At 37.1% G+C, this 20,740-nt stretch overlaps 1 protein-coding gene across 3 annotated transcripts in view; it reads right to left on the bottom strand.

Moving 5' to 3' along the window:
• Positions 1-10,016: 10,016 nt before the first annotated feature.
• pkdcc.2.S (protein kinase domain containing, cytoplasmic S homeolog) overlaps positions 10,017-20,740 on the bottom strand; it is a 44,478-nt gene continuing 33,754 nt past the window's right edge. For 2 of the 3 annotated variants that reach the window (XM_018265025.2, XM_018265023.2), the window contains 2 exons: positions 13,261-13,434; positions 10,017-12,373 (listed from right to left, as the gene is read on the bottom strand). In XM_018265025.2, the coding sequence (XP_018120514.1) occupies positions 12,288-12,373; positions 13,261-13,434 (260 nt within the window). In that variant the 3' untranslated portion in view covers positions 10,017-12,287. Of the gene's footprint in view, positions 12,374-13,260; positions 13,435-20,740 lie in introns of those variants that run through there. The other variant, XM_041564276.1, reaches the window with a different exon arrangement.

Below are 20,740 nucleotides of genomic sequence, written 5' to 3'. Positions count from 1 at the left end.
AGTTTTTTCTGATTTGACACATTTTTGGAATTTCAAAATATTTTCTATACTTACAAAATGATTAGCGACGAGCGAAACAGAAGAAAAAGTAACTAAATGGAGAAATTCGGCACCAACCGCTTTGGAGTCAATGGGTGTTTTAACAGCATTATTAGGGGCATATTTATCAAGGGTCGAAGTTCGAAGTTAAAAAAAGACCAACTGAATAGAGATCAAAGGTTTTTAGGGGTCGAAGTAGTCCGTAAAGGCCTACTTCGAATCGTACGATCAAAGGAATAGCGCCTTCGATTTACTTTGATTCAAAGTTCCCCCCCAAAAAACTTTGATCTCTCAAACTTCACCAATTGCCTCCATATAGGTTCTAGGAGGAGGTCCCCTATAGGCTAAAACAGCACTTCGGCAGCTTTTAGGTGGCGAATGGTCGAAGTCGAAGTTTTAAAGAGACAGTACATGATAAATTTCGATATTCAACTTCGAATCAAAGTTGGACTATTCCCTAGTCGAAGTACACAAAAAATAGCTTGAAATTCGAAGTTTTTAACTTCGAAAATTCACCTCGACCTTTGATAAATCTGCCCCTTAGAGTCTATAAACATTTTTTCTTGCGACAATGGACTTTTTTCTCCTACCAAAAGTCAATAGGCTTTTTGACTGCATTTGACTGCATTTCTTCATTCACCAATTGCAAAGAATTTTTTTACGTTTTTATTCTTCCTGTGTGAAAAACAAATCAATTATTTCTGGCAAAACATGGTGAAAAAAAAATCATAAAAAAAGTATTGCAACTCATGAGTGAATTAAATATTTCTCCTTTTGTATGAAAGTTTCAAAATTACCTTGGGATTTATGTATCTACAAGTGTTTGTCTGCTCTGACAACATTATAAAACCATTATAACCTATGGCAAATTTGTAGCAAATTTTCCGGCATTTTTTCAAAATATCAATAAAAGGTATTATAACGGTTGCCTTTGGGAAAGTTTTTTTCAGGGCAGATTATAGTATCACTTGTTTCTGTGTGGGAATAAAACTGAAATATTACATTATTTTGTATAAACAACCTGGGAAAATTGCTTGTATTTTAGAATATAATTAGAAAAAAACATTTTTTGTTTTCTCCAGACATTTCATAACATATGGAACATTCATTTTACAGTGGGCTCATGTGCAGGACATTATATTAACTCTATTGTCTTTATTAAGGTTCCCTGGACATGTGTAAGAAAAAGTGGTAACTTCAAGCATTTGCACCAACATTGATAATAAAGACGTTCATACAACTTTAAATTACCCACCGTATGCAAATTGACATAAGTGCAAGATCACTAGCGAATTTTTACTAGGCACAAATGAACGCTATCGCATCTTCGCTATGAAATGCTCGCACTGCGAAGTAGCAAAAAGTCACCAGCGTTCGGCGCCCAGGACGAAGCTGCGCATATAGGCGAACTGTTGCGATGGGTGTGAAATAGGCGATGGCGGAAATTCGCTGCTTAGTAAATCTGCCCCCATACCTTCAGCATTTCACTTGTCAGTAAACTCTCATTATACTGGTCTGATATCAACCCTAATGTTTCCTACAGCTGCAAAAATATTATATTCCATTGATACCCCTCTTGAAATAAGAGACAATTGACTGCTTTCCGCAGTTTAACAAAAATAGGCCTCTTCGTGTCAACCTTGTCTTCACATTTTCTTGAAGCAATTTACACCCTAAATATGGTTGTTAATGTTAACTGTTCCTCTTAAAAGGCCTGCTTTGTGACTGTCAGTGCAAATTATTCTTACGCTGGGCAGAGGCATAAAAGGACATGTAAAAGGTTTCGAGCTTGTAGCTAAAATGCAAATATTGACAGATTTGGTGCAAATAGCCTTGAACACAGTAATAAAACTGAAATCAATTCTTCCAGCTTCTGTTTTCTGATATCTGAGAATTTCCTTTCCATAAATCAAGACAAAGATCTGTAAAACAGTAACCAGCTATAACATTATTATAGAGCAGTGATCCCCAACCAGTAGCTCGTGAGCAACATGTTGCTCTCCAACCCCTTAGATGTTGCTCCCAGTGGCCTCAAAGCAGGTTATTATAACATTCAGAAGTAAAAGGAGTTGGGGAGCAACACTAGTATGATCTTGGGTGATCTTGTGTCAGCTGGAAAGACCTACTGGTAAATAAAGCATTAGAGAGATTATTATTCGATCCCCGTATATATTTATACATAGTTAACATATCTCCCATTAAACGCCTCTTTCCAGTGTGAACATCCCCAATTTGGCCAGTCTTTCCTCATAGCTAAGATTTCCCATACCTTTTACCAGCTTAGTTGCCCTTCTCTGTACCCTCTCTACTACAATAATGTCCTGTTTGAGTGACGGAGACCAAAACTGTACGGCATATTCTAGATGGGGCCTTACCAGTGCTCTATAAAGTGACCCTCTCCTCCAAAAAATCTATGCTCCTTTTAATACAGCTCAAGACTGTAGTGTGCGCACAGCACTGCACAATAAAATAAGGTGAAAAATAACATCTGACTGATTAATCATTTTGCTTTATAGGACTTATATCGGGAATGGGGCACAGGCCCCAACAGATTCAGCTGCCATAATTATCCTATATGCATGATAGCCAGGGCAACTTGTTGATGTAGAGTATACTCAGTGAAAAAGGGAGTAGTGATGAGTGAATTTATTTGCCACATATGGATTTATGACAAAATTCTGCACTTCGCCACCTGCAAATTTTTGCTTAAAGCTGTGAAAAAAATTACCATGAAAATTTTGCCACAACAAAAAAACAGCCACGACAAAATTGTCACCCATTGACTTTAATGCATTTGGACAAAAAAGTCGCTAAGACAAAATTGTTGCTGAGACAAAGAGGTCGCCATAAGAGAAAACAACCATTGACTTATTGTCGCTTAATTGACGCTCCCGTCAAAAAATTTTGATGCCCGTTGCATTGATTGCCCTGGCAAATTTTTCGCTGTTTCGCACGTTGTTTTGGAGACGCAAAGCGATACAGATTTGCTCATCATTAAAAGGGAGTCTCTGTTGGACACATTCTGAAAAAAATAACAATCTAGGCATCAATTACATCTTAAAGCATTCTTCTTGCTAGGTTCAAGATCCTCTTTCTGCTCCTTTTTGGATTTTTCTGCCATTTTCATGGTATCAAAAGAGGTCCATACTGAAAAAATCAGGATTTGCTTTTTGGTAAGTGTGCATGTGGTAAGGCAGGTTTTACTATCCCTTTGTGTAACTGAGTTATTTTCCTCCCACTATCTCAATATATTTGCTATCTAATGTGTCTTTGAGCCCTTGTATCACCCAAAAAGGTTATTTTGCTCCCACCTTCAAGGACCACAACTGTATCTTACTTTACTTGACAAGTAACAATTGTCATATATGGACTTCCAATAGAAATTTTTGGTGCCAAATTTGCTCAAAGGCTTCACAAACCTATCTTTATGACATGCAGCATAAAACATATTTGGCCACATAAATATGTAAAGTTCCCAATTAATTCCCTATTGAGATTGTGATCCAAGTATTGGTAGGATTGACCATAATCAATGTCATCAGATAGCATTTCCAAGGCAACAACTGCTAGTTACTTGGGAGACTCCTGGTAGTCATATCTAATACATGGAACTCACTTGTACCCCAATTGTGCTTGGCTGCACTAGTGGGGCAGCCAATTGCTTTGAATCATCAAACGCTGCAGCGGAAGAGCTGGATCAGGAGATAATATAGTTAGATAATAACTGGAGCTATGTATATCTGATGGGGACATATTTCAGAATCTAGTTATTTCACTGTACCTAGTAATATTTATGTGACTCTGACTCTCTTCCTCAACGTACTTCTCAGGGCCTAGCAGCTCTAGTAGGTGGACCTAGGAAGAAGCTGTAAACAGAAAGTCCAAAATTGTAGTCGTATTCAGGCAAAAGATCAGGGCAGGCAGCGAACAGTGAAGTCAGAAACAAGGCAGGAGGCCAGGAAACAAAGGATCAAGTCAGAATAGCAATTTAGGAGCACCCAGGAACTTTACCAAAAAAAAAAAGACCTATGTTTGGGTATTGAACATGGGTGTCTGGAGTTCTTTTATTTTGAACGATTGCACCAAAACAAGGTACAATGACATCATATGTCACAACGTGGGACAATGACAACATTATGTGGCCATGGGCGCAGCCATCTTGGACACAAAGTGGAACACTGGAGCGGAACACCTGCATCCCTACACGACTGGATAATTTCCTAAATATAAAAAAAAGGACTATAACACAAAGGAATATAAATTCCCAGGGTCTCTAAAGGGTCTCTAATATGTCTCAATCATTCAGTCAAAGGGCTCCATAGAAATTTGTGTTTTCTTTTTAATTGCACATGTTATATCACTGATATGAAGCATATTTATACTCATGTAACAGAGCATGACATTCTACATAACTAAACGGAGACAGCATCTCACACGCTGGAACATTAAATCACATACAGTACAGCCATATGGGAATAATGATTCCAAGTAACTCCTTGGTTTCCATAAAATAATAAACAGTTTGATTTCATTTACAAAGCCCCTCCTAATTACAGTGAAGAATATACAGTATGTACAGTAAAAAAAATCAATATATTTATAATTAGGCAGTTATTTTTTTTAAAATGTTGACAGTTGACAGTCCCATTGTGAAATGTACATTCATGGAACCATTTACTAATACTATACTAAGAACTGAATAAACTAAGAACTTGACTGATAAATATGATGATGTCATCACCCTGCCCCACATCATCATCACCCCACTCCAAACATCCCCACAACGACACAGTCACGCCCCCTGTGACATCATCTCCCGCTCCTGTCCGGAAAGAGGTACTGGAAAATGTGGCAACCATAGAGACAGTGGAGCATTACAATTTAACATGGACCCAACTCTTACTGGTCTGAGTTACTGGACTGTTACTACAGAATGTAGGGTTGCTGCTCAGTCATTATTTATTCTGTATAATGTCCATTTAGGTATCAAGTTAGGAAATATGAATGAAATCTAAAACACATGCCTTAATATGATTTCCCAGCTGGCTCCATTTATTCTTCCACCCATGTTTGATAGCAGTGACTGTATGTGGCAAAAGACTAGAGAAGTGGGAAGTCACATAGTTACTGTACATAGTTAAATCGGGTTGAAAAAAGACAAAGTCCATCAAGTTTAACCCCTCCAAATTAAAACCCTGGCGTTACCACCACCTCAAGTGATATTTCCAGGGTTCCTTTCATGCCTTTCAACAATAGGCGCAGCACACTTGTGGCTAACTTGTGGAGAACAAAGTAAATGACGCCAGGCAAATGATAAAAAAATTCACAATTGCATGAAGAGAATCTTCCACTTGCGTCCACAATGATGCCAGAATATGGTGTAATGTGGGAAAAAACATTCAACTGCACTCAAAATTGCACTTGGCTCACTGTACCCCAGTAAGTATATGTGCCCTATCCTCTCTATATCAATTCTAGCAATAGGGTACATCATTTGATGCTAATGACCCTACCACCCAACCCTTCCCTTCTTATTCCTTCACCTTTTCTGAGCTTTAATAATAATTTTTGTAGCAAACTACATTAGAGGCTATTGCACTTCACATGAAAAAATATGGGAGTCTATGAGAATGTTCATTCTATAATTTTTGAAATCATTCTAAAACTGTTGTACAGATTCTGGCCTGCCTGGAACTACAATTCCCAGAATCAACAGGTTTGACATCTGGAGCACATTAGTTGGCTCATCCCGGCTGTAAGACTTCCTTTAATGAGTGTCGACTTTATCAACTACTGGCTATATCATCACACTGTTAAAGTTTCATTTAGGAAATTTTCATATTATTCTATAGTTCTGGGGCCTGTTGGCTTTTAAAGAATGAATATAATGATCATCGATTCTAGTTCATTCTTATTTGATCTCTTGGGTCTTCTATCCAAATAATATCTGGTGTCTTCTTTCATTCTTTGGCCTCAACGCTCTCCTTGTGTGGATCCAAGGGAGGTTTAAGACGGCTTGAAAAAAACCCAAAATCGAGCATGTAATTCATCACTCTTAAGTTCTGTAACAACCTTTCTGCAGTCCTTCTGCGACTAACTGCCAACAGCAGGGTTTCTCAACAAAATTTGAAAAAAACCTTCAGACAATGCTTTGATTTTTCAACATCATTCAAGGAAAGAGTTTATTTGGAAAAGCCTAAAAATAAGGAACAGATGCAGAAGAAGCAATTGCTTGAGCGAGTGTGTGCTTTACAGTCATGGGTGAGAAGCACACGACTGGAGATGGAAAAATTCTGGTTGCAAAAAACCCTTGTCCTATATTTGGATAGGGACCAAATGTATCCTTTATAAACATTTTTAGAAAATTCGAGGACACTGAGGAATTGCATGCATGTCAATAAAAGGACCAGGAACTTTTAGCATCTTAAAATAACCAGTAGGAGTGGTTCAATACTATTGAAGTTTTAAAGCTGTAATGAATGACCTCTAACACCCATATAGTTAAGTACATTATTGCTTATAATACCAAAGATTCACTAAGGCATGTGCCAAATTAATATTGATTACTTCGCTGATAACAGTAGCATTAAAAATGTTATATATATATATATATATATTACATAAGGCGTGGCTCTTGAGTATTTTAGAAAAATTCATTTATTGGGTCATTTGGATTTTGTTTCCTCAAGACATATAATTGGCCAGAAATCCCATCCGTAGGGACATAACCAATTTAGTAGAGGACAATTCTTTAGTGAAACTCTCTAGCTAGCGCAGTAACGATCATTCACCTGAGCGAAAATGTGCGCCCTTTGGCCAGGCACATTTTCGCTCAGGTGAATGATCGCTACTGCGAATTTTACAGAACATTGCTTTCACCAGAGTTTCCTTCATCAGCTTAGATTTGCAGAACTGATAAGATGAAGCTACATCCTCCTCAAGTTTGTCAGTGACATCATATCCTGATTCAAAGTCATAAAATGTTTTAAAAACACTGGCGTTCTTATATTTCTTATATTTCTTATTGTAATTATTATTATTTTTTTTTACCATTTGAGGGGCATGCCCTCATGTCTAAGGCATTAGAGGATCTCTTTTGCCTTTATCTTGCTTCCTTGGACATTTTTAATAATAAGTGGCCACTTATTGCAAAGTATTTGCACCAACATCTCTAATAAAGTCATATATACGACCTATATGTACCCGCCCTATTTAAATCGACGTACGTGCAAGTGTATTCACGAAGTTTTACTAGGGAGAAAGGAATGTTAGCGAAAGTTCAGTATGAAATGCTTGCGCTGATGAATTAACGCTAGTGAAACTTCGCCATGTGTACTATTAGGGATGAATATGACCCGTTTCGTTTCACCAAAAATTCGACGCAGGCAAAATGTCGCTGATGCCCATTAAAGTCTATGTCGCGTGGCGAAATATTTTTTTTTTTTGACGCACGACGCCATACAAGTCTTTGGGCGTCATTTTTTGAGGCGAAACGAGGCAAAAACTTCGCCTATCCCTTTGTACTATATCTATACTAATGAGTCAAATCAACTGCATTTTTTACTCTTGAAGACGTTTCGCTGCTCATCCGACCAGCTTTTTCAATTCAGAATCTTCACGAGAGAAAAAATACACCAAGTTTAGTTGATTTGACTTACCATTAATTAATGTTTGTGGTAACTCATAAATGGATCCGTTTTTTGCATATGATTTTAAAGGAACATGAGGTCAGTTAAACCTTGTTCAATATTCCGATGAATAAGAGAACACTGTTAAAAAGGGACAGAAAGTTCAAAATTCGCCTTACTTTGCTTTGACTGTCCTAACTGTACTGTGATAATTAGTGGTGAATAAATCTAGAATCCCACTGAGAGCAAATAGATTATACTCTGGAGTATTGTACATGTGTTTTTAATGGAGAAGGAAAGCTACAGAGGCATTTTATTGCCAATAGATTAGCTGTAATTGTGCAAGCTAGAATGCTATATTTATTCTGTAGAATGTTTTACCATACCTGAGAAAAAAGCTCTAGAAGCTCTCTGTTTGTTTAGGATAGCAGCTGCAGTATTAGCTTGGTGTGACACCACTTCCTGCCTGAATCTCTCCCTGCTTACTTATAGCTCTGGGGTTAGATTAAAGCAGAGCAGGGAGGGGGGAGAGGAGCAAACTGAGCATGCTCTTGCCCAGGGCAATGAGGTTTAAGCTGAAGGCAGGAAGTCTGATACAGAAGCCCATGAGTACACAATAGAAGGAAAGAAATGCTGTGTTTCTTTTGACAGAGGACTCAGAGCAACATTACTTTGAGGGTTTACTGGTATATTTAGGTGGACCTTTCTGATAAGGCTTACTTAGTTTTAACCTTTACTTTTCCTTTAATGTTCTTTATATCCTGAAATGCCCATGTCTGGTGTATGTAAAGGAGACATTTATCTCAAGATTAAGGACTTATTTAGTGGATATATATATTTTATTATATGTGACTAGAAAGAAAGTGTGAAATATGTGTTCAGTATTATGGATAGCATTAGGTTATGGGACACTTTACACCAATGGACTCAAAAGGTGGGGTGTAGTGCTCCAATGCACTGGCGGGTTGTTTACTCTTCTTCATGCTGAATTTCAAAGGGGGCCTGGTGGCAACAGCTATTCAACTACTCACTTCCTTGCCCCACAATTCTTGTAACTAATGCAGTGCATGTGAATGACCTGCATGACATGTGGGACAATATTTAGAATTACGCAGGAACCAGAATGGGTGTAGCCAGACTAAGCACAGAATAATGTCTATAGCGTATCACATATATATGGGATATTGTATTCATTTACACTATATGGCCCCATATGTCGAATTGATCTTAATTCTATGGATTAAAAGGGTGATAAATTCTTGATTCCTGTTTCATCTTGAGATTGATATATTCATCCACAATACATGTGCCCCGTGGACAATCCCCTTTAGCATCTGAAAGTTACACTTGGTTGATCTGAGCCCTACATATATAAATAGCCCAAAAACACACAACATTGCTAGCTAAAGTCTATGGGTGAGGCTTATGTGCCTTACAGTCAAATTCTTGGGTTACTTACAACTGCAGCACTCATAGGGGCAAATTCACTAAGCTTCGTAGTTGCGCCAGCGTCCGCTTCGCCGCACTTTGCCAGGCGTATTTTCGCAAGCGCTACGCTAGTTCCGCTCAGGGGAAGCGTAAGGTTTCGAAGTTGCGCTAGCGTTAATTTGCCAAGCAAAGCGAAGTTACGCTAGCGATGCTTAATTTGCATACGGCGCCAAATTCAATTTACAATGGAGGCATACGTAGCAGCACTACACAAGCCTGGAAACCTTCAAAACAGCAAATAAAATTTTTATTTTGCCCTACACATGTGCCCACTGTATAGTTAAGATGCCATGAGTTAGGAAATGTAGGGGGGAAGGAGGGTAGCCCCAAAAAATGTTTCGATCTTTTTCAGCCTATCACCCATAATAGAGAAAAAACGCCAGCGTTTTTTGGGACTTAGAAAATTTTTTAACTTTTTTTGATGCAATCCCTATCTACTCTATTGCGCTTCGCCTGGTCTTAGGTGGCGAAGGAAGTCTGGCGTAAAAGGTAGCGTTCAGTACACTGCGCACGTTAGTGAATTTGCGTAGTTATATCCGTTGTGCAAATTCTCCAGGCGTAAGGGTGTGAAGTAACACTAGCAAAGTTACGCCAGAGTCCGTTAGTGAATTTGCGAAGTAACGAAAATGTCCAACGCTAGCGAATTCACGCTAGCGTTAGGTGCTTCAGCACTTAGTGAATTTGCTCCTATGGGTGAGGCTTATGTGCCTTACAGCCAAATTCTTGGGTTACTTACAACTGCAGCAATCAAAGTGCCTAAAATTGGCCCATTGCCTTTTTGTGACCATGATAACCATCAACCCCTTAAAAGTACATAGACAGCAAAAAGTCAATAAACCTTAAGAAAATAAACACAACAGATTTTGAACAAATTTCTTTTTTATAAAAATAAACATATTTTAACACAAAAAATACGAAGTACAAAAAAAACTATCTATACAAATTGCAAATTGATATGGCAATTTTCAGTTGCAGCTTTCACTGAAAGCAAATAATACCGATACTACATGTACCTATTAAATAACATCACACAGCAAATGCTTAAACTCAAGTAGTTACTAGCTACTCGATTATACCATATATTTGTCTGCTTTTGGCATGGAAATTCATAATCCCTTTATTCTACTACTTTAGGATGGGACCCAACTTCCAGTGACACTTTACGAGGTTTATTTATCAACGTATTGTGTGTGTATTGTATCCCTGCAATTCAATTCAAATTAATGCAAATCCTAAATGTGAATAATGGTTTAAAAAATCATTGGGGGTCATTTATAAAATTTGCAATTATAATTTATTTGCAAATGGTTGTATTGCCCATGTTTTTTTCTGAACGCTAAAAAATTGCACTGCTGTGCATGTCTTTCCGGTTTTTGCAAATTCTCATTCAGAATACACTTTCGCAAGTGGCTCTCAAATGAGATGGGTGCGAGTTTTCAAATTTGCAAAACTGTTTTGCAAATATTTTCTCCGTCCTGAAAATTGTGGCGTAATTCAGTCGCAGAGTGTGCACATAAATATTCACAATTTTTGACATATTTAAAAAGCTCTAATAGACATTCGCATTGTGAATTTAACATTGCAATTCTGTTTGCACCACACTTATTCAGCTTTATAAATGTAACCATGTGCAGGGCAATTATATATTTACTTTGCAAACCAATCTGCCTTGCGCAAAGTTTATAAATGAGCCCCACTCATTTTTTGACATGAAAAAACATGAAAAACTCAAAATGCAAAACTTTGGCATCTACAAGCTTGCAAGGTAGTCTAGAATTCAGTGGGAGGTGTCCAAAATGTAAACTATTTATTCAATTTGAGTTTTTCTATTTTTCTTAGTGCTTGAAAACGCACTAAAAATTCCGAGTACACCACAAATTTGCGGTATTCAATATTTTTGCCATGAATTTGAGTTTTTTCTATTTGGATTTTTCAATGAATAAGGTCAAATATGTGTTTTCTTTTAAATTTGTTCAAAGCCTCTAAAATTACGCAAATCCGAATTTTAACAAATAGGCCTCCACAATACAAGAAATCTTCTTCTCATAGCTTATTCAATTTATGTGAAAACAGCATAGTAGATAGGTCATGAAAATGACTGACATATTACAAGGTAGAATGGATTTTCATGGAGTTGCGGGTTCACATTCTCTGAAAACAGGTCATATTTAACAATATGGGCTTGTGGCAATGCTTCAATTCAACTAGTTATGCAGAGAAGTCATCATATCATGGCCAATTAATAACAGTGGGATATCCCAGTAGAATTGTCTTCTCATCATTCTATATATTTCACAAAATAGACCTTGAAATTCAAGCATAACTATATAAATGGAATATTCTTTGGTTTATAGCACATAAATGCTGAAACTGATTATTATGCAAAGGTTTTAACAAGCTGGGCCATAAGCCTTAAGCAGAAGTTAAGTATGGTCGGTATTCAAACTTCATCTTTTACTGGAGTTAGTTGGTATGATCCAGATACTGAATCACTACACCACTTGGTGTGTTTCAGGCCACACTGCTTATTGAATTTAATGAGAATGCCCAGCCTGAAGGCAAAAAAACCTGTAAATTTTGAGGAAGACACTATGCCATAGCAAGTGTTATGACCTTGGGACCTTGGAACACATTAGGAGGACCTAATCACATGACAAAACTTTACAGGGGCTTGAACCCACCAAGTCTTTTTAAAGAAAATCTGCAGAGGGGTTCTCTGAAGTCATAATTCATATAAGAGCAACTTGTTTTAAATACCATTGGTACAGTAACATCTTTAGGTAAGACGTTTAACAAGTATTTCAGGTTCATGTGAGAAGAAAAACATTTGATTACATCAACATAAGTTAATCAGTTTGATTGTAAAGGCTGACGTTTTTATGAGCTTCAAGCTCTTCTTCTTGCTTCGACCTCAGGCAGAAATTCAAACCCAGTCTCTTGTACTTATTTCCAACAGTGTATCACATTAGCGTTTTAAGCATTTTTTTTTTTTTTTTTTAAATGTCCTCAATTATTGCACATTCATCCTGGCAATTCAGGTATTTTTTTTACAAATGAAAGCACTCTAAAAATTAGAATGAAGACTAGTGCATTTTTTCCACCAATTAAAGCAACGCCGTGCCTTGTTATGATTCAGCCTGTCAGTTTCAGGTACGTTGTCTTGTCAAGAGCTGAAACAAGTGTCCGGGAACCAGTTTTGAAGAAGACAAGCGGTCGACCTAAAAAAACACAATGAGTAATATATTGATATATACAGTATATGCTTAACATGGCTAAGAACCACTTCCTCTTCTTTAAAGGGATACTGTCATGGGAAAAAAAAAAATTCAAAATGAATCAGTTAATAGTGCTGCTCCAGCAGAATTCTGCACTGAAATCCATTTCTCAAAAGAGCAAACAGATTTTTTTATATTCAATTTTGAAATCTGACATGGGGCTAGACATATTGTCAATATCCCAGCTGCCCCAAGTCATGTGACTTGTGCTCTGATAAACTTCAATCACTCTTTACTGCTGTACTGCAAGTTGGAGTGATATCACCCCCTCCCTTTTCCCCCCCAGCAGCCAAACAAAAGAACAATGGGAAGGTAACCAGATAACAGCTCCCTAACACAAGATAACAGCTGCCTGGTAGATCTAAGAACAGCACTCAATAGTAAAAACCCATGTCCCACTGAGACACATTCAGTTACATTGAGAAGGAAAAACAGCAGCCTGCCAGAAAGCATTTCTCTCCTAAAGTGCAGGCACAAGTCACATGACTGGGGGCAGCTGGGAAATTGACAAAATGTCTAGCCCCATGTCAGATTTCAGTGCAGAATTCTGCTGGAGTAGCACTAATAACTGATGCGTTTTGAAAAAAACATGTTTTCCGATGACAGGATCCCTTTAAGGTTAGAAAGGCTTCTTTTCTTTATCAGTGTATATATATGTATACTGTACATATATAGAGAAAAATGCACCCCATATTGTAAAATATAAGGATATTATATAATATATAGCCACCATTTGCTTCATATTCCATCCACATATCTATTAGTAAGAAAAACCCAAAAACTTTCTTAAAAATATAATGAATGCGTTGAGTTGGTCATGTCATTATTACCTGTCCAAGTTGTCTGATTCGTCCAGACAAAGGCCTGACATTGTGAATGGCTCCGGCACACATCTTTGGCTTCATTTAAATCAAAAACTGAGAGGAGACATCCAGTGTGGTGATAAGACGGCCAACATCTATAATCCTCTTCTGCAACAACAGCATGGGGCACTTCTTTGTATTCTGAAACAAAAATAAAAATGTTGGTTTCTACTGTATTCTACAGAATAGACAGAATATATTTTCACACATACTATACAAATTTTAGACTGGACACATGGATTTATTAAAACCAACAATTTATTCTAAATATCAATGTAAAACAAAAGAATAATAACATTTTATTTGGTTTGTTTTATTATTATATTAAAAGACAGATGAAAATATGACTATTTCAAAAACTATTTCCTATCATTATTTTGAAACGATGGGAACAATTTTAGATTCAACAAATAAGTTTCAACGGTGCAGAAAACAATTGTCTAATTCATTCGATAATGAATAATATATGGATAACGAGTTTGTTTAAATTCTCCGAGCTCAGAGCCAAGTCAAACCCATTTGGACAAAGTGACACTTCGATTTGCTTTGACAAATGTGTTAATTTGACAACATTTGGAAATGTTCCTGATCTTCAGTAAGGTTTTAGAGAATTGAACTACTGAAGAACCTTTTGGATTCCCCAATTCAATCTTTAATAAATCTACTAATGAAGAGCAAATTCAAAAAACATTTTTGTTTTTGAGATTCAGCTCCATGGCCCAATCTTAAGGTCAATGTGTAAAAGAAACGGATCCGCACACACACCGATTATCCCCTTTTATTCAGCCACCAAACATCAACGTTTCGGGGGGGAACACCCACCCTTCATCATGATCCTGATGAAGGTGTTCCCCCCCGAAACGTTGATGTTTGGTGGCTGAATAAAAGGGGATAATCCCCGACTGCATTAATCGGTGTGTGTGCGGATCCGTTTCTTTTACACATTGGTTGCTAAGGACCCGGCCGGGTCAACGGAAGGAACGCACCACCAGCTTGCAGGATTGGTGAACTGCAGGTGTGCGGTAGGATAATTACATTCCAATCTTAAGGTCCCCATACATGGAGAGATCCGCTCGTTTGGCGATGTCGCCAAACGAGCGGATCTCCCTCCGATATGCCCATCTTGAGGTGGGCAATATCGGGCTGATCCGATCGTGGGCGCTAGGGCCCAACGATCGGATCGTAGCGAACGCAAACGGGCAGTCGCGCGAACAGATGCGCCCGCGATCCGACGGGATTTTTAATCCCATCCGATCGAGATCTGCCGACTTTCGGACAGATCTCGATCGGGAAAGCCCGTCGGGGGCCCCCATACACGGCCCAATAAGCTGCCGACTCGGTCTGTCGACTCAGCTTTTATCGGCCCGTGTATGGCCACCTTTAGTCGCTATTTTCAAAAACGTTGAATGTAATATTGTTCTGCATTCTAGCCATGCTACCATTACCGCATGCTATGAACTAGTAGGAGTGATGACATTTGCAACAGATATCTTAATGAGTTCAAAAATAGCTCTTGATGCAATTTGTTTTCATTACATGATACACTACAAGATTTGATAAAAGAAGCGCTATTGAACAAACTAAAATGATCAAGTATTTTTCATCTCCTCGATGATAAAAAAAAAAAGAGAGCCTACTTTGAATTTTGCATTCAATCCCCGGAATACCACAACGTTTGGCAACGCATTTTAGGAAAAGTGAATAGGCTTATTAACCAGTTTAATTAGACTACTTAATAAGCCTCCCCCTTAATAGCTAATTAAAAGGAGTACAAGGAACATGTCACTTATTCTCACTCTGCTCCTCTGCATTGACTAATATATCAGTAGTCTACTTTGGCTGCCGTTCAGTCTCTCTTTGCTTTATAAACCACACTCTTGTTCTCTGTTCTCAGCTCTTCTAAATTTCTTAACCATCACTGAGCTTTCTTTATGGCTAAACCGCCACACAATTAATCACCTTTAGATATTACAGCTAACTCATTTCTAAATGCACCATTTGGATGTAATAATTCAAGAAAATATTCATATTTTTATTCCATGTTCTGTGTAGGAGAGGAGCCACATGGCAACGGTTCTGCTAGGCCTCAATGAACAATTAGTTCTCACAAGCAGCTTATGTAAATGACCTTATTACTCTGGTTAAGAAGAATGCAATCTAAATTCAACAAGCTTCATTAGTTTGTAGTATTTTCTGTGAAGTCATATAAAACTTAGATTGAAACAAACAGTAGTGTTGAAAATTTTAAAATAAAATGAAATTTTCATTTTGTGGGATTCCCAAATAGAAATATTAAAAGTTGTACATTTATTTATTTCCATTTGCTTTATTTTCAATTTAAAAAACATTATTTTAAAATAGCCCTGTCAAAATAGTCCCTGTCTTTCTGCAAGTTGGCTACAAGCTCCCCATCTCCTCCCACAGGAGTCCTGTTGGTTTCATTATCCCATTAGAAGGAAAGGTTTATTCCTTTTTATTTTGGTGCAGTCCCTTAATGATTAAGAGGGGACCTCTGTAAAGGAAGCGATGGAAATATGGAACTGAAATATTTATTAAGTCTGGGTTCTAAGACTGTCCTATGATGTAAACTATATCGATCTAACTTGTGTAGTTTATGTACTTTATACATTTAGTCAACTGAAGTTCTATTCTAGTTATCTGATAAACAGCTACTCACTTAAAGAGCAATGTTCAACAATTTATAATTTGTATATGTGCTACCTCCTTCCCTCTTGCTGTGTAGACTACACACATGGAAACAACATATATGCACTTTCTGCTGAGCAAAAATGTCAGCATTTCTTAATTGTACTCTTGAACCAATATAAAAACATATAGTAATCAACCCCCAAATATCCTAACAATAAACTCTCCAGTAGAAATACTGGGTTTGGTGCAAAATAAAAAAAAAAGAAGCTTCTCCAAGGGGGTTATTTACTAAGCTATGAATACCCGAAATTCCCCGAAATCCGAAAAATTTGTGATTTTTTTTTTTATAAAATCGCAAATTTTTTGGAATTTATTAAACGCCGAGGGCTAAAAAGCCTGAATATAAAAACACGACATCTCAAACCTGTCGAGGTTGCATAAAAGTCAGTAGGAACAGTCCCATTGATTTTTGGTTGTGTCAGGGGCTTTCGGGCAATTTCACAATGTTTTCTGAGCTTTCGGGTGAAAACTCCGAAAAATTCGGAGATTTCAGGGAAAATTCACGAAAAAATCTCGAAAATCAGAGCTTTTCCTGCAAAGCAAATTTTTGGAAAATGTAATAATAAATAAGCGTTAAAAACCTGAGCGGGTTAGATCGGAGTTTGTAGCAGCCGATATTGAGATAAATTCAGACCTTGATAAATAACCCCCCATGAGTAGAGGAACCTCATAATGAACTAAAATAGAGGCACACTCCAAAAACCCTAAGGAATATAAAAGGGCACAAAATGCATAAGGCTTGTTACAGACATGTTAATTGAATAAAGAATGTTGTATTATGTACTGTGATCTGTTTGTTGTTTTTGGAAAGCCTGTCTATTCTATATGCAAAGCATAAATGCTTTTTGTATTTTATACCCAGTATCATTTTTAGAGTGCTGGTCTATACTACAAATTGAGTGGTATCTCCAAATTTATACTTTAATATATTATCCCACACAAGCTCAATGGCAGCTGCTTATTTCTGCAGTTACCTTTTGGGTCCGATTCTCAACTTTCTTTTCCTTGTATGTCTGGATTTATTTTGTTTATTTATTTGTTTTGTTTAATCAGTAAAGCTAATATTATGGGAATTAATATAGATGGTGATAGAACCAATGTTTTCAGTGTAGATTTTATATCAAAATTAAATATATTATTTTATAAAATATCTATTTTTATTTTTAATTATAATAAATAACTTAATTAACTATAATAAAATAAAATAAATTTACTTTTTTTATAAACAGACATGTTTTTGACATTATTTTCCATTATTGTGCTAATTTAACAAGGTTTATTTAAAAGAAAAACAGATCCATTTTCTCAATGATATCCCCACCCCCAATCATAACAATTCTTAGCTTAGCTGAAAAACGTTAAGACTGTTCTTAGTTATGCAAAAAAGATGCAAATATTGGGGTTTATTTTGTTTTTAATCTTTTCTATAAAACGTGATAAACTGAATATGTCACATTTTTCCTTTCTTCGTGCCAAATGTCAAAATTCAACGTTAAGGGGCAGATTTATCAAGGGTCGAATTTCGAAGTGGAAAATACTTCGAAATTCGACCATCGAATTGAATACTACGAAATTCGAAGTCGAATTTGTAGGACTTTTTGCATAGTACGATCGTACTTCGAATCGTATGATTCGAACGATTTTATCGTACGATCGTACAAAAAACTTAATTTGGCGAAGTATTGAAGTCAACGTTTTTTTAAAGAGACAGTACTTCGATTATCGAATAGTCAAATAGTCGAATGATTTTACTTCGAGTTGAAGGTCGAAGTCGTAGTAGCCTATTCGATGGTCGAAGTATCCAAAAATTACTTGAATTTCGAATTTTTTAACTTCAAAAATTCCCTCGATTTCACTTCAACCCTTAATAAATCTGCCACTATGTGTTAATACTGGATTGGGTGGTTTATCTTGCTAAAAAGGAAGCTTTACTTAAATGAAATCAATGGAATTTGAAGTCTTTCACCAGTAAATCACATCATCAAAAGGTCAAAGTTCTGGTCAATTTCCAGACTAATGATGTTTAAAACAAATAAATACTTGCCTATTACAAGAAAGCCAGCCATAAATTCTAAACGTACATACATCATAATGAAAGCACAGAACTGAGAAAGAAAAACAATATGTTTCAAACCAGGGTTTCAGTATCATCTTACCTACATTCAGGGGTACAGTCATTTGAAAGAGTAATTTAGGTAAATTGTTAGTAAAGCTTTGTAGTGCCTTTAAATCGCTAAAATGAAACTGCAATTTTTAATCATAAAATGTCCCTAATGGAGTAATATTAAGGCATTCTTAATTGTGCTACTTCTAAAATTCACAGAAAATTTTGAGAAATAACTTGATCTTTAAGAACAGGGCATCTCAATTGGTTTTAACAAAATCGTAGATTTATACATAAATTGAAAATGCTACTAAAGACAAATTTCTGTGTAATCAAACAGAATTGTCTGGAATGGAATTAAGGGGCAGATTTATCAAGGGTCAAATTTCGAAGTAAAAAATACTTCGGAATACGCCCATCGAATTAAAATACTATTGAATAATATCTTAGTCGAAGGATCTTTCACCGAATTTGGCCATCGAACGATCGAAGTAAAATCGAATCGAACGATTTTAGCGTACAATCGAACGATTTTACTTCGATGTGTAAAGACTTAGAAAAATGGTCTAGAAAGTCCCCATAGGCTAACAAAGCACTTCGGCAGGTTTAATTTGGTGTATTGAAGTCGAAGTTTTTTTTAAAGAGACAGTACTTTGATTATCGAATGGTCGAATATTCGAACTATTTTTACTTTGTATGGAAGTCGAAGTAAATTCAAAGTCGTAGTATCCTATTCGATGGTTGAAGTATCCAAAAAATTACTTCGAATTTTTTTACTTCGAAAATTTCCTCGAATTCACTTCGACCCTTGATAAATCTGCCCCTATCTGTAATAAGCACTTGCTTAAATAAAGGGAATTTGTATTATTCTCATCATTTTTTCATCAATGGGCCTGACAAATTTTAAATGCTCAAATTTGAAGAAAAAAATCACTTCCTTTTTGCCTAGAACATTTGAATGTGTCCGTTTTTAGATGCCAATTGTTTACTTTTAAATGTTTCATAACCGGTGTGCAAATATGGGGTCTATTTTCTGGAAATCCATTATCCAGAAATGTTGACAAATTATAGATCTCAGCCATTTTTGGACACCCACACGCTGGGGCAAACTGAGTTGTCTGATTCTTTCCCCAGGATCTCAACGATCACATTATGTAACAGGGCCTATAGAGACTTATGAGGAGTATATCATACCTCCCAACTGTCCCGTTTTCAGCTCAACCTGCAGTCCCTCGTTTGTACTGGAAAGTCCCGACTTTTTCTGCACCGAACAGCCAGAAAAAGAAACAAAGTTTCTAACGTAATTGGCTTTTGGCAGAGAGCCTAGAACAGCTAACAGGTGCAAATAAGATAATTTGTAACAATTTTGAGATAAGCAAATAAGTAAATTGTAACAATTTAGATAAGGAGATCCCTTGGGAAAAGTTAGACTCACAGCTTAAAGGGCAATTTACCTTCATTAACAAAACTGTAATAACTGAAAAAAACACAGAAACATGTTCAAACTGTCATAACTTGCCAAATTTTGTAAAATGATCATGGTAATTAGGGGGTGTGTCCACAAAATTGTGCATGGGCAAAAAAATGTTGCCACGCTAAGCCACATTTTTTTGTCCCTCTTTTTATTTCCAGAATGTTGGGAGGTATGGTATATCAGTACTGATTCAGTGCTCTCCCATGGGATTTTCATAACTACACAATAGATACGCGGCTGGTTTAAGACCAGATATCAGTTGGGCAGCCTGATTAAATATCCCCCATAAATGGGCCAAATAAGCTGACCATACACTGGCTAAGCTGATCTCTCTATTGGCCTATGTATGGCCAGCTAAGGGTCAGGGCACACAGGCAGATTCGGGGGGAGATTAGTCGCCCGGAGACAAATTTCCCCTTCTTTGGGGCGACTAATCTCCCCGAAACTGCCGCCCCTGCCTTCAGAAAATGAATCACAACAAGTGTCACCCCGCCGGCGATTTACATTTTAGCCGGTGGGGTGGCACTCGTCGCAATTAGTTTTCCGAAGTCGTCCCGAAGTTTCCTCATGAGGCAACTTTGGTCGACGAATTGTGCCTAGTGCCATCCCGCCGGCGATTTACATTTTAGCCGACGGGAAGGCAGTTCAGGGAGATTAGTCGCCCCAAAGAAGACGATGAATCTCCCTGTGTGCCCTGACCCTATAGGTGACCATACATAAACCATGAAGGACATTCAAGTAGCAAAAAAATTCTAGTATTCTTTGAGTTAACACCACTTTTACACCAGATGTACTACATGTAAAATCATTACACAGCTTTAAAAATGCAGGATTTTACAACAAGATGTGGGGCCTTAAATCAGACTTCCTTGTCCAACAGCCGTTCCCCTCAGCAGATGTTTATCCCCCCTCCTGTAACACTGCAACTTATAAAATACTAAAGGAAACCAAAGGTTGCCATTCACATTAGCCGTCAACTTTTTATCCCTCTAGTTATTTGGTTGTACACATGGACAGCTTTTCTGCTCTCTCTGTACAGAGCCCCGGAGTTGCTAAAACACAGGTCAGAGTACATTATAATTTAAAGGACTATAAATGTTTTACAACTCAAACATTTTTAAAAGCTTAAGCCCTACATTTTTTTGTAACCTGATCCCGGT

This window comes from Xenopus laevis, chromosome 5S (assembly GCF_017654675.1).
Source record: "Xenopus laevis strain J_2021 chromosome 5S, Xenopus_laevis_v10.1, whole genome shotgun sequence".
NCBI classification, from domain to species: domain Eukaryota; kingdom Metazoa; phylum Chordata; class Amphibia; order Anura; family Pipidae; genus Xenopus; species Xenopus laevis.
This window is presented reverse-complemented; position numbering and strand designations above follow the sequence as displayed.